This window comes from Siphateles boraxobius, unplaced genomic scaffold, assembly GCF_051911475.1.
Source record: "Siphateles boraxobius isolate OS27281-9 unplaced genomic scaffold, OSU_SipBor_1 143, whole genome shotgun sequence".
Taxonomy (NCBI): Eukaryota; Metazoa; Chordata; class Actinopteri; order Cypriniformes; family Leuciscidae; genus Siphateles; species Siphateles boraxobius.
Window position 1 is genome coordinate 1059007 of NW_027508748.1, and position 15813 is coordinate 1074819.

The 15813-nt window shown below is 40.0% G+C and overlaps 1 protein-coding gene across 12 annotated transcripts in view; it reads left to right on the forward strand.

Moving 5' to 3' along the window:
• cep164 (centrosomal protein 164) overlaps positions 1 to 405 on the forward strand; it is a 29892-nt gene extending 29487 nt beyond the window's left edge. For all 12 annotated transcript variants that reach the window (XM_077230391.1, XM_077230381.1, XM_077230384.1 and 9 more), the window contains one exon: positions 103 to 405. In XM_077230391.1, coding sequence (XP_077086506.1) covers positions 103 to 199 — 97 coding nt within the window. In that variant the 3' untranslated portion in view covers positions 200 to 405. The remainder of the gene's footprint in view (positions 1 to 102) is intronic.
• Positions 406 to 15813: the final 15408 nt, after the last annotated feature.

Consider the following 15813-nt stretch of genomic DNA (forward strand, 5'->3'; position numbering starts at 1 on the left):
CTCACACACACACACACGTACATACCGGAGTAAATGTGTATTTCTCATGTAGTGAATGAGCTACTCTGTGTCTCGTGCTGTTTTCCTGAGTGTCACACACAGTCCTCTCTTCCCAAACCTCAGGACCGGGTCCAGCAGCGGTGGGTTAGTTCAGCTCAGCCTCGACGACAACAACCAGATTAAAGTCCATCATTACTGAAGCAGCTCGAACACACACACACACACACACACACACACACACACACAGAGACACAAGATTCTAGAGCAGCTCGTGTGTTTCTCAGGATAATCACTAGCGCTTATATGAGCTGTGAGGAAGTTTGTCTACATTTTCATTTGTATAGCTGTGTGCAGATCTCATTTGTACAATATTTTTGTAAACAATTAAATGAATTTAATACTTGATGCAGGTGTGAGTTTCTTCATTTTTATGTTTTAGATGGTAAATAATAGCAAATGAACCGTTAATTTTTCCTGGCGGACCATTTGGGTTTGTAATTGTTTCTCATTGTGTAAGAAAGTAAACATAAAATACCTTTCATATGCTTCAAATGTAAAAAAAAAAAAAAAAATCCTATCTTAAATCCACTTATATCTTAATGCAATTAAAATAATTTCTAATTAAGTTTGATTATGTTCAGAACCCAAGGTGACACTCCGGGAACGGTTTCCCAAGGGAAGGGGTAACGTTTGCCGGGATGAGGGCACTGTCGAGGCTTAAGTTTTATAGCATGTTAAAATTGTCCTTTTTTGAGGGTGAAGAAAAATGCGTCGTTTTGTGTGTGTCCCTTTAAATGCAAATGAGCTGCTGCTCCAAGCACAGAGGGCGGAGCTTCAAGAGCGTTCTTAGCAGAGCCATATTGTTGCGAACTTGCTATGCGGGTTTATGTACATTTTAGGGTTTGTGATGTCACTAACCCAGGAGGAAGCTTGTGTAGTCCCTATCAGTCCTTTGTTGTAGTCCTTAAAAAGGGATTTCTTTAAAAGAAAATATCTCCCTTTGCTTTGAACTTTGAGCGTCGTAACTTTGCAGATGTTAACACAAACGGTAACATTACACACAAAATAAAGTTAGAAAAGTGAAATCATAATCGACCACCCCTTTGAAATTTCAAACACATTATTTTCTGAGTGTACACTCACTGACAGCGCCCAGCTACGACTCGGGAGTCTGTTCAAAATCGCGCTGAAAGATACATTTAGTTTTACATTAATTTACAGAAATCCGCTGCTTGGATGAAAATTGCTGATGTTATCAGATTTTTCAGGTGAGATTCTCAATTAATTCAGTTAACGGACGCCCATAAGAGACTCTACAACGATTGTATTTAATTGTACAGTACAATCATAACAGTAGGACTCAACAACGATTGTATTTAATTGTACAGTACAATCATAACAGTAGGACTCAACAACGATTGTATTTAATTGTACAGTACAATCATAACAGTAGGACTCAACAACGATTGTATTTAATTGTACAGTACAATCAAAACAGTAGGCCTACAGACATTATCTTAATTTCATAATATCCTTAAACATAACAATATTGCTGAGAAAGTGCGTGTCCGGTGAGCAACACCTCGAGTATACCTCGCTCGATACCTGGGGTGCTTCTCATTATCCCTCCTCGTCTCCTCGCTCCTCTGTCCTCCATCCTATGACCTGCAAACCAATCAAGCACAGCCATGTTGAAGGACATCTCAATTCTCTAATTGCTCCGCGAGGAGTCGAGGATCGAGGAGGCTTCCAGAGGAGTCATGAGCGAGGATACACAGGTATGTCCTATGCGGAAGTGTTTTATTGACTAAACGTGACGCACGTATCAATTATCCTCCCCCTTCATATCGGTCACAATCATTTTAATTTATTCTTTACCTTTGCATAAACCACATATCTCACATATTTCAACAGGGTATCTTGCTTTATCATTATTTCTTATGAATTTCTTAAATAAACAAACTTCAACAACATCAGGGCAGATCATTTGAGCGCTGCTGATGACGCTATGAAGTGACGCTCGTGTGATCAAGTATTCCAATGTATAAAAAAAAGCTTAAATTCGATACCTCCGTCTTCGTTTTCTTTCCTCGCACCCTTCCCGAGGAAGGAAACGAGGATGCACAAATAAGAAATGAGAAGCACCCCTTGTTTATTCTCGACGCGTCCGCAAGAGCGCGAAGGTGCGCGCGGCAAAATGACGTCATTGCGGTGTGGGCGGTCATGCGCATTGGGTGCGCGAGACACCATTTCGCCTGGCGGTGTGCACGCCCGGCACTTTTTGTAACATCGCGCGCGGCGCCGCATCCGAAGATGGACGACTTCGAGCCGAATCTGGCCGAACTGGTACGTCTATACAGCATGTTTATGATCCTACTATACACATAGAGACATTTGCATTGATGGGCGACCATAAAAGCCTCTCATTTTGTGAATAGGATCACATTTGCATTAAGGACCCAGTTTGCACTTGTCTAAAGTACTGTGAAAGTACTTGTCTAAAACCGGGACATCCAAACAAACACGGAAATCAAAATGGATGAACGGCTAGTACTGTGTGTATCGGAATTTCCTGAGCTTTATTATACAAGTTTGAGGTCGTATAGGGACATCGGCAGAAAAGCTGTGTCATGGAGACATATCTCCATTCAAGTTGGCATGTTTTAATATATATATATATATATATATATATATATATATATATATATATATATATATATATAGTTCCTTTGTGTCAGCTTTAATGTTTGAATAAATGTTTTATTCCAAAAAAGAACTGAGCTCATGATTCGTGTGTTGATTTCGATGTTATATGTATGTGTGTGTATATATATATATATATATATATATATATATATATAGGCAATATGAGCAGCGGATCTTTAATTTTTGACGCGCTTAGAACGCAAGAGAGCCTAAGCACATATTAGTCCTCGCATTCTCTGTGTTTATTAGTTTACGATCTGTTTAATAGACCTGTCTAATACAACTGTTACCCCTAAAATCCACAGGATCCGTCTACGGCGCGGAACGTCAGCGTCGCGGATGCCGGAGCTAATCGCGGCCACTATAGTCAATGCTCTTAAGTCCACCAGCTGCGGACGCAGTGCGTCTCAGAAGCGTCCCTAACCCCTAAAATCCACTGGATCCGTCTACGGCGTGGAACGTCAGCGCCACGTTTTTGATGCGTCCCTAGGTCGGCGTCAAAGTCCACTGGAAGCGTCTCAGACGCGTTTCAGCAGTGGAGCGTTGGTGACGTCTTCATTTTTCTTCAGAATCGGAGCGTTGTTTATTTGTTGTTCATTTGTCTTCATTTGGCTCAGGAGCAGACAGTTAATTGTGCTACCTTATTGATTTTTTTACTTCAATTTTCCTTCCTTCAATTTTCCTCTTTGTGCTTCTACATAGGTAAGTGGGTTACTTAATTAAGTGAATTCTTTCTATTAGTTTTTTCTGTTGTTATTTCCTACTTGGTGTCCAATCAGAGGCATTTTTGTCCAAACTGTAGGGATGCGAAGTCTCCACAGGGTGTTTATTTTTAAATTGATAGTGTTTTTTGACTTTTATTTTGTATTCACGGTGCGGCTTGGACGCGGGTCCGTCAAAAATAGACTAGGCGCCTATCTTTAGCGAAGCGGCGCGGAGAGCCGCTTCTGGGACGCTTTTGAGACACGTTACGTCCACAGCTGGTGAACTTTAGAGCATTAACTATAATGGCCGTGATTAGCTGCGGCATCCGCGACGCTGACGTTCCGCGCCGTAGACGGATCCAGGGGATTTTAGGGGTAAGCGTCTCTCCGCTCCGCAGAGAATAGGTAGCAGTGCTGCGTTCCAGTCCACTTTTAGACATGCACTTGCGATCTTCCCTAAGCACTTCCCCTCGGAGGAATCCCTGCCGCCATTTTGAAGTGCGTTCCACTTAGTGAAGTGGACGAGGGAAGTTTATATGGGCAGACCCTCGTTCCCTCGATTTTGACCGAGGGAGCGAGTCTACTTCATATGTACACTTCAGGCAGCTCCATATACCACAATGAAACACGATTGTGATGTCACCGCCGATCTCGTCTAATCACCACCACCACAAACAACTCTATGATAGGCCTATATATTAATTCGATTTTTTTATATTAAACAACCCAAACACACCTATATATATTTGGATGCTGCATTAAACAAGTTCTTAAAGGGAAAAAAATTGTAAATAATAAATCAACTCCATAGCTGACTCCAAGTTTCCAGTTCAGCCCATTGCAGTTTCCGCCAATTGTGAACACTCGTGCAACATAAGCAATGACGTACATCCGAGTGAACGAGACGGAGGGAAGTAAACGAGTGAAGGGCATGTCAATTTTGGACTGGAACGCACCTTCGCGCTCTTGCGGACGCGTCGAGTATAAACAAGGCTTGAAAGAGCAGTCGAGGGCGCGGGAGAGTCAACACGACTTGAAGCAATTGTCATATGAGATTCTCAATTAATTCAGATAACGGACGCCCTGAGGTACAGTGCTCAGCCTGCAGACTCAACAACGATTGTTTTGTACAGTACAATCATAACATGGTACAAACATAATTTCATAATATCCTTAAACATAAAAGAGCGTAAAAGAGCTGTACTTTCGTTACTCCCCAAGAAAAGCGACCTTGGTCTTTTAAAAAAGACATGAGACCAGTGGTAGTATTATGTACATACTATACAATTCTTGTGAATTGTCTTTCAGATAGAACAAAAATAATAATAATAAAAATACCCTGGTTCTTTGATACGGAAGGGTTACAAATTTAAGAATATATTTAAGATCTGCTGATCCTATTTTTCTTTACATAACATCACATGAAAAATTAAGATAGAGAGACGGAATTTAGCATTCCTGTTTCTCTCTGTTGAGCCTGCCATTCCTGTTTCTCTCTATTGTAAGTTAAATGAATCAGATTACCGAAACTCTTGGTGGCTCTTGGGAGCTTTTGTCTCAGCGGGAGAGTCCTGCCATTCCTGTTCTCTAGTCTGATTGGCAGTGGTGGAGGAAGTAGTGAATCTCAGTACTTAAGTAAAAGTACAAATAACCAGTGACAAATTTACTTTAGTAAAAGTATCACAATGACAACCCTACTTAAGTAAAAAGTACCTGATTTTAAATGTACTTTAAGCATAGGCGCCAATACCGTGGGTGCTCCGAGGCTCGAGCACCCACGTAAAATACCGAGCACCCGAGCACAGACTGCCAGTAGGCTACATTCATTTAAAATTAAACATTGCAGTTGGTGCTATGTGAAGCGTCTGTCACACTGTGAGATTGGTTATGTCGCTGTCAGTCGCCTGCTCCATATCCTATCCACCAATCACAGCGTTTCTCGGATGAAAACGCCTCTGATCGTGGTTACGTGTCAGTTAAACTTTTGATCTCCAATCCTGTTTGTATTTGTGAGAAGTGGCGCTGTCCTGAGCTATGGTCCTGAGTTGAAAGATAGCCTACTTTACGGCTTTACAGGTATTATCAAGTAAATGGGTGTGTGCGTTCGTGTCGGCGGCTGCCCATTTCCTAAAAGGGGTTGCACACCGGACGAGAAGCGCAGCGCCGCGTAGTGCTATGTCTTTTAAAATTCGAACACATTATTCTCTATGAGTGTAACTTACACACACCGGCGGCGCCCAGCTACGGCTATAGGACCTTGTTCAAAATCCTGCCGTGCCACAGAGCGCGATTTACATAGTTTTATATAAAATTTACATTTATTTTTCTCAAATCGTGGTTAATGTACTGACTTCAACCTGTGCTGCAATATACATTTATTTTACATTCATTTACAGAAATCCGCTGCTTGAATGAAAATTGCTGATGTTATCGGATTTTCAGGTGATATTCTCAATTCATTCAGTTAACGGACCCCCCGGTTGTATTTAATTTTACAGTACAATCGTAACATAGTAGCCTACATACATTATCTTAATTCCATAATGTCCTTAAACATAACATTACAATATTGCTGGCCATAAACTGACAAAGTGCGTGTCCGGTGTGCGATAGGCTACCTCGAGTTGTCATAGACGCAGCGCTGCGCTTCTCGTTCGGTTCTGAAATGAAAACATTTTTTGACTAGGCCTAACGTTACTTTTTTTTTTTTAAAGGGCGTGCGCCCATGAGCACCCACGGAGGAAAACATAAATCGGCGCCTATGACTTTAAGTATTAAAAGTAAAAGTACTTGCATACTTTTATACCAGATGTATACAGCTCATCATCAGCTCATCTGGTTCTATGTTGAACACATCCGAAATAAACACTTTTCGGTTCTGTACTGGTGATCCGAGAACCGCTGTACCTGTGCGCGCATGCTCAGTATCAGCTGCTCGTGCTCATCACTTCTCTCAGCACAAGAAGTCTCAGTTCAGTGAACTTTTGATTTACTCGGGTAAAATATACTCCGGGATATTGGTTTATTTCAAGTCAGAGGGACCGTCAGGCATGTCTGAAAGTGAGTAACTTTAGTAACTTGTGGATCAGCACTGACGCAAGACGCGAACTGTTTCGAACGATTCAGTCCGATTTAGTGTGCTGGTTCGACCGGTTCACTAAAAAGAACCGGTTCAAAAGAACGATTCGTTCACGAACCGAACATCACAGATATCTATGGCCATAGATATTGATGTCTATGTCTATGGCAACCAAACTTGTTGAGACAAACGAAAATGTAACGGAACATTGTAGAAATGTAGTGGAGTAGAAAGTATAATAATTGATGTAAAATGTAACGAAATAAAAGTAAAAAGTATGCACTATTGATTCTACTTAAGTAAAGTACAGATACGTGAAAAATGTACTTAAGTAAAGTAACTAAGTAAATGTACTTTGTTACATTCAACCACTGCTGATTGGATTGGAATTGGTAACACTCTCAGTATAGGGCAGGTTCCTAAACCTGTATACATCATTTACATGCATTGTTCATCACAATGTTAAGCGCTGCCCCTAAATGTATATAAATTGCAAGGGAACGTTTCCCTTAGACTCGAGACGAGCTTGGAAGACTACAGCGATGCACAGCTCGTTTTCTCAATAAAGAAACCTTCTTAAAAGATACGCCCGAGTCTCCTGGTCTTCGCTTCTGAGTTGCCTACACCTTAGAAGAAAAAGTTCACAACAATACAAAGAAATCAGACTTATTGTATACCAAAGAGAACTATAATGGATAACCTCTTTCTTTTAAGAGATGTTATTGATCTGGCATACATTTATAATCAAGATTTAGGTCTATTTCAATTGATCAAGAAACATTTTTTGATAGAGTTGATCATTGTTATTTGTTTAATACTCTCAAAGCTTTTGGAATTGATGATTCTTTTTTATTAGGATTAAAACTTGTATACACTGGGGCATCAGTCACGCTCAAGGTGGGAGGTGGACTCAGCCAGCCAGTTTTAATAAATATGGGTATTAGACAGGGAAGTCCTTTATCAGGACAACTCTATTCTTTAGCAATTGTTAATTAAGGAAACATTTACAAGGTTTTGAAAACAGGCCTATTAAAGTATCCGCTTATGCAGATGATGTCACTGTTTTTATAAAAAACAAAAATTATGTTAAATAAGTGATTAAAAGAAAGCCTAGCATTAATGAAAAGGCCTCATCTGCAAGGGTCAACTGGAATAAAAGTGAAGGGTTCATTATGGGGAATTGGCAAGAGAAGCCTCCAGTACTCCCAGCTGGAATTCAATGCGGATATGAAGGGCTGGAGTTTTAGGGGTATAGGGAGGGAATGATATCAGGAAAAGAACTGGGAGGGTATGGTTGAAAAAGTGTGTGGAAAATTGTCGAGATGGAAGTGGTGTAACCTAAGGTGTAACCTAAGATATCATACAGTCCCGCCCTGGTTGCCAACAACTTAGTTGCCTATATGATCTGGCATAAAATCATTGTAATAAACCCACCAAATGATGTTGTTTGTTGTTTGCTGTGCTTTTGTTTTTTGCCAGTCAATGAAGTTGGACAAGGACTAATGGATATACAAAGCGGTGCAAAGACGGTTGTATTCTGGGGAATCCATGTGGACTGATACAGCTTGTACTTTACTGCAAAAAGTGGACATTTGTAAATACTACAAACAGTTGTTTTTAATAAGGCTGACTGATTTGAATTTAAGTGGTAGGCTACTTCGTCTCTTTATCAGTCAGTTTCAAAAGTATGGAAACCTATAAGAGAGAGAGTTTTCAGACCCCGGAAGCTGAATACAACATGAACCTCTTTTCAGCAATCCTCTGATAGAAGTCAAGGAACTAAGGCTCATTCAGACTGCAGGCTGAAACGACCCAATTCCGATTTTTTTGCCCCTGTGTCTTTTCATGACAGTCTGAATGACACAGATCCGATCTTTTCAAATGTGACCCAGGCCACTTGGGTATGTGGTCCAAATCCGATATGTATCCGATCATTTGAAATCCGACTTCAATCTGAACGGCCAGGTCACATGAATCCGACCTTCACGTCATTCATATGCGACAAACGTCATAATTCTTCGTTGAAGTAGGCGGGAATGAGAAGATAAACAACAACTATGGCGGACGATGCTGAGACCAGTCAATGGAAGGGAAGCGAGGTTTCTGATTTAATTAATATTTGGGGGGACAACTCTATTCAGGCCATGTTTAGCTACTTCCGCAAACAACAAGTGACGCCGTTGACCGTTGAGTACTCTTCTGCGCATGCGGGTCACTTCTGGGTCATTTCACGTTCAAGTTCACACAGGAGATCACAAAAGGTCGCATTTAACTGGAAATGTGAACGGCCTTGCAAAAAAATCGGATTTTTTCAAAAAATCGGAATTGAGCATTAAGCCCCTGCAGTGGGAACGAGGCCTAAGTCTGAAGAGCTTGATATCTTTAATGGCAAAAGCTTGTTGTACTAAAGTATCCGATTTGAGAACTGGCAACAACTTGAAAAGTCCCGAGGACAAAGTTCAGATTCTCTACAGAACAATGAAGAGTATTATGCATTTCCAGAGTTAATGATTTATGCAGCCATTGAAGAACAACCAGAGAAGGATTCAATTCTCAATTACAGAACTCCACAATTAATAACGAAAAAAAAAAATGTTATGCAAAAGTTGACAAACTATTTTAGTTCGTCTTGTATATTTTTTTTATTAGATCAGATAACATTTTAATCTGTCATATGGTCATACTACAATGTGCCCCACCTACGGGGCATGTTGTCACATTCCCCTTCCAATTTTTTCGGGGTAGCCTAAATAAAGCAAAAAGTATAAACTGTATTAATGAAACAAAACCACATAATTGTACTAGACGTGGGAAATTAATGTGGGAAAAAAGAAATACCCTGAACCCCAAGTGGATTTACACAAACTGAGGAAGTCAAAAAGTGTTAGGATGTGCCCCGCTCTCCACTATCTACTTTTAGTGGTGTGTGTGTGTGTCTTCACTGCTTGGTCGACTCTTCCCTCTTTTTGAGCTTGTGCATTCTACTTTTTGAAGTTGGCACAAATAATTTCAGATTTGGAAAATAACATATTTTTTAAACTGTGTACAATGACATTACATTATTCTACTCACCCTTCAAACATTGAACATTAAAAGGACATTTAAAAGTGTAAAAGCATCAACAAGGTACTTTCAAAAGACCATGAATAACCCCAAAAGTGTGAATCTTTCCACAGCAAAATCGGACGGTTAAATATAAGCTGTAGGTATTATACAAATAAAAAAAACATATTTTTTTTTAAATTTACTTCAGCATTGCGTGATACTATTTCAAAGTGATTTCAGATAATAAATTGTATTTACCTGTGAAAACAAACCTGGAAAGAGACGTTATGATTTGGGGAGAGAAAAAGGACAGATTCTCGTGCATTCCAGTTCATTATTAATGGCATATATCGTAAATTAAATCGGGAGAACAGACCACAAATGTGTAGGCCTACTATATGTTGACCTTTTTCATATTACATCGGAATGCAAAAGGAAAAAAATAAATAAACATGAGGAAAAGATGACTGAAAGGAGCTCTTAGAAACTCTTGTTATAACATGTCATGTTAAAATACCAAGTGTAACGTTATTCTCATGTTATTCTTAAATAAAACATGAAAGAAAACTGATAGATCATCCAGTCAAACTGACGGATAAGCTTTATTAGGGCAACCTTGATTTTAATTGATTCGTTTCAGTCTTTTTGAATGGAAGTTCCACCCATAATTCAAAACGCAGTAAGCTCGTCATGAATAAGGTGGATAACAAGGACACAGGTTTTTTGTTGTTGTTGTTGTTGAACAAGGACACAGGTGGTTAAGAAGTGCACTAGAGTTGTGACGTTCGCGAACGAACCGATTCTTTTGAACGGCTCATAAACATGAACGATGGGAGCCGAGTCGCGGCTGGAGGGGAGCCGTTCTTTCTGTCGTTCTTTTTTTTCTATGCGTGCTTCACACAGATGCACACAAATTAGCTCCTCAGTTATAGGGGAAGCGCAGCGCAGGGGCACTGTTGCCAACAAATTTTAAGGGGAAGTTGCCAAAGGCAGATCGATTTGTTGCTAAAAGTTGCTAAATGAAGTTATGCGTATGGGTAATGACGTCATTACGTAATCGCAACCCAAAATGACACCATTATGTAATACATAGATTATCTGAAATGCTAAATTAGATTTGTTATATATATATATATATATATATATATATATATATATATATATATATATATATATATATATATATATATATACACATAGGGGGAAGTCAGGTAAGGTGGGACACTTTTTGGTAAATTGCATTTTAAACAACCTAAATCAGTTAGAATGTATTAAAAATTGTATGAATGAATGCCACTATTGTGAAATTTTCCCAATTTATGTATTTATTAACAAACTGTTAATCTTAAAAGAAAAAACACCATCAACACCCTCTTCAGCAAACTGGAAGCAATCATGTTGAGTGGGACACTTTGTTAGGGAAAGTGGGACACTATTTTATGGTTAAAATAAACATGAGAAATAGAACCCCAATTCCAATGAAGTTGGGACGTTCTGTAAAACGTAAATACAACCAGAATACATGCATTGAAAATGTGTGGCGCATTATGAAGTGCAAAATACGACAACAGAGACCTTCAATTAATTAATACTTGGAAGGATTTTTTTTAAATGGATTTCTGGAACTAATGAAAAAATTGTAACATTGTGAACTTCACTCTACATTCAATGAATGGAACTTTCATTGTTCGTGTTTAGGGGGCAGACACCAGCAGGCTTTTCCGCAGAAAAACCAGGAATGCCATTCATTTTGGCGTACTGGAACACAATATGCCGTTTACCACTGCGTTCCCCCTTTCAGCTAACATTTTAACAAGGCTAGCCAATTCAGTCTCAGCCTGAGCTGGAGCAGGGGGCTCTTACCTGAGGCATGGCAGTAGCCACTCACCAGCCCTTTCACTCGCCTTTGCAGTGTTGATTTTGGGATGTTCCATGCCCTGGCTAAAAAGCTTAATTTTGGTTTGTGTCCTTCAGTCACCTCCTGCTCATATTTTTCAATAGCCCCTGCCATTCTCTCTTCACTCCACTGGTTTAGTTTTCTTCCTTTCCTACTTTGCTGTCTTTTCCTTTTCTGTATTGCCCTGTTCTGTCCTGTATTGCTTTCTTCTCTCTCTCTCTCTCTCTCTCTCTCTCTCTCTCTCTCTCTCTCTCTCTCTCTCTCTCTCTCTCTGTCCCTCTCCTCTCTGTATGAGTGCCATCTTGTGTATATTGATGTTACCAAGCTAAATTTTTATATTCAGGCATTCATTATTATTACTTATAACTTTTGTTCATGAAATGGCTGCACTGTGTTTGCTAGCATTAGCCCTCAACCTGAAATGCACTGTCCCACTCAACCTAACACTGTCAGGTTGAGTGGGACAGTGCTGTGAATCGAATTTTCACAAATATTTTATACAGTTAGATGCTCATTGTTATTAATCTCTAATACACAGACAGTATAAATGTATATAAAAGCAAAAGTTTTATTGTTACATCATAAGTGACAGAATTATCAACCTTATTAATCTAAAATAGATTGACACGTGCCGGGTGGCTTACCGTGAGGTCCCAGGAGTCAAGCAAATTTGAAAAATAACATCCAGACCACATCTGTGATGTCACACCAATCACAACCTTTATTTCATATTCAATAGACATTCAGCTACAACACAGTAACAATTGTTGTGATTGGCTTACAAAATTACCCCTTTACAGTACCCAAAAGCTTAAGTGTCCCACTCAACCTGATGTCCCACTCTACCTGAATTCACCCCACACCGCATTTGTAAATGTAATACAAACAACACTTTTTCATAATCATATTTTTGTAAATTTTTTAGTGCTGTGCGTTAAACGCGTTATTAACGGCGTTAACGCAAACACATTTTAACGGCGTCAATTTTTTTATCGCGAGATTAACGCTCTTTTTGGCCTAGCAAACTTTGTATTTTTTTCACATGCTGTTGCAACAACTAGTAACGTTAGAAAAACTACAACATCACACCGGATAGCTAGACCGCAAACAAAACAACAGGCACGCCGCACGTACTTGTTTGGGCTTGCGCGCCGGCTAAAGAGTAGTAGGCTAACGGTACGTTTTGAGTGGATGGCGAGAGCGCGAGACGCCGATCTAGAGACGTGCACGCTCAACGCAGTAGAGTGCGGCGCGGGACTAGATTTGATGGCCGAGTGCGAGGGCGGGCTCGAGCGGTAATGCACTCACTCTGTGTGCGGATACGGGAGAATAAAACGATTCGCGGGACTCCCGCAAACTAGAAATATCTATGAATAAAACATAAAAACTAATACATTTTTATTCATATGTTGCAGAAAAGCAACAAGAACAACTAAAACAAAATAGAAACGATTTACAGGAGAGAGTTTCTTTTTATAACATGTTTGCAGCGTTGAGGGATGTAGCCAATCACAGACATATGAAGAAGCATCAGAAGCATTTAAAATAGACTCCCCTCACCGCTCAAAACAGACTTTTTGTTCAGTGCTGAATTCTGTAAGCTGGCAAATCCTCAAATTATAACAAACAAAGTGTATATATTATGAAAGATGCATTGTGCAGTCAGCTTCACTGATAATAACAGATGTGTGAGATTGCGATGAACTGATGTCAGCTTTTTAGGAATTATTAAGGGAGCGCACTTTGCGCGCATTCAGTCATGCCAAACCATGCACTCAGTAGCCTGCTTGCTTTTATGTTATAACAGTGGTTTGTGTGTTAATGCTTTAATAACAAATAATTTATCAGGAGCATTTATGCTGATGTGTATGGTGGCGACACGTAGGCGAAAGTATTTGGAGGTAGCCTACAAAAAAAAGAGTGTATTTGCGGGCGGGAGCGGGACAACAATGTTGCGGGCGGGAGAAAGTAACATAGAAAATAGTTGAGAACGTCAGTTATAACGACCCACGTATGAAAAAAATGGACGGGTTTAAATCGGGCTTGGGCTCATAATTACAGTTTATGTGTCGGGCCGGGCTCGGACACAATGCGCACGGGCTCGGGTCGGGCTTGATTTTTTGGGCCCGATCTAAGCTCTACAATGGATGACTTCAAACAGAAGCACATGGATACAACAGCTAAGAACAAACTTACTGCTGATCCACTTTTCCATGTTGATAAGAGCATTAAAATTAGAAAAAATAATGAGACAAATAGAAATCAAGGGACATTTAGAATAGATAAAAATGTGCGATTAATCGCGAGTTAACTATGGCATTAATGCGATTAATCGCGATTAAATATTTTAATCGTTTGACAGCACTAAAATTTTTATACAGCATTGATATTGAACAGGTAAACACTTTTGAACAATTGCATTTTATGTAGGCTATTTTCTTAACCAGTGAAACTACACATGAAATGTGTTTACATTATTTGACCAAAAATGTGAAATGCGTGCTATACTGCTGCCGGCAGCCTCTGTGCCTGGCTATATAGACCTTATGTAGCCCCGCCCCTGCGCTCGTTGTATTTTGTCTAACGATAGTAAGTACGATAGTATTTTGTCTTCCGGTTTCCACAGCGATCTTAAGGAATTAGGAATGAACCACTCATCATTAGCTAGCTTGTACGCATATTGTATGGATTAGTAACTTTCCAAAAGTTGCTAAAAGTAGCCAAATAAAATTTAAAAATTGCTAAATTTGTTGCTAGGTGCTTTTTGAAAAAAGTTGCTAGGGTAGTCTAAAAAGTTGCTAAATCTAGCAACAAAATTGCTAAGTTGGCAACACTGCGCAGGGGTGCTACTGCCTAACAGCATGATGATAGTAGTTGTGCATGCGCGCGCATCCTTTACGTGAGTACTCCAGTGGAAAAAAAACCCTACGTGCCTCTGTCATTGGGTAGGAGCGGAGCCAATGACTTGTGCACGCTGCCTTCACATGGTTACTCCAGTTAAAATTATTTTTTTTTTTCACAAATTCACAAAATGCATTTTGTGTTCATGTTCATGTTATTGTATCTACAATATATATTTACAACTTTAAATATTTTTTGTTTTTTATCAAAATGTTCTTGTGTGATAACAATCTTCTTGTGTGGAAGTGTTTGTAGTAAAAGCTGTTTTGCACAGAAATTCATTGGGGCAGTCATGGCTTAATGGTAACAGAGTTGGACTGGTGACCCAAAGGTTGCTGGTTCGATTGCTGGTTCGATACCGGCAGGAATATGACTGAGGTGTCCTTGAGCAAGGCACCTAACCCCCAATCGCTCCCCGGGCGCCACTCAAGGCTGCTCACTGCTCTGGGTGTGTGTATCCATGTTTGCAGTGTGTGTGTGTTCACTACTCACTACTCTGCTCCTAATGTGTGTGCACTTACTTGGATGGGTTAAATGCAGAGGTCACTTTCACTTCACTTTCACTCATTGCAGCCGGCTTTGTATTTGATGTTTATTTGTGAGTAGGTATTGTATGAATAACATAAGCTTTACGCATACTAAATGTACTAAAGGTAAATCCAAAATAGTGATGTCACTTTCTAAACAGAGGGATGTTGTGCAACCCTATGGAATATAGTCCACACATGACAAATGAGGTAATAATCAGTATTTCAGAATAATTCAAACTCAGATATTGGTGTGTGATATCTGAGTTTTAATTATTTGACTACAAATCTCACCTCATCATTCCTCCCAGTGATTATTTCCAGGATAAACTGAGATGCCCCCAAGCTGGCTTCTTAAAACTGACTAAATATTTAAAAAGAGCCAAAAGAGCTGTTCTTTTGAACGGCTCTTTGAAAGGAACGGATCGCCAAAATCCGGATCCCCCAAAGACCCATAAATCCCATCACTAAAGTGCACTAATGCAGCTCTGTTTCTATTGACCTTTGGCTACAGTAGCCTACAGGCATAACCTGCTCTCTCTCGATCCGGTGCATTCTGGGAGTGTGCGAAGGAGCTAGTGTTTGTTGGGTGCGAGTGCGTTTTCTTTTTCGTGCGTTTTTCTTTGTTTTCCCCTGGCTAGCTTTTCTCAATTTTGGCAGAGGAGAGAGAAGGAAAAAGTCGCGGTTTACAAACGCCGGTATGGAGTCTCTGTCCCTCCGGAATGGTTGCAGGTGCGAGCCGGAGCCTGGAGTGACGGTGGAAGATCTGCTTCTGGTTATCGGGGAGAGGATCGGATTTGACAATATAGTGTCGGCAACACGTGTGGATAAAGCGATTGTGGTATATTTGAAGTCTGAATCGCTGATAAATCAGTTGACCGTGAGCGGGTTATGGGTTAAAGAAACGTCTGTTGCCGTTAACGTGTTATCCGATTCGGCAACAGAAATTACGAT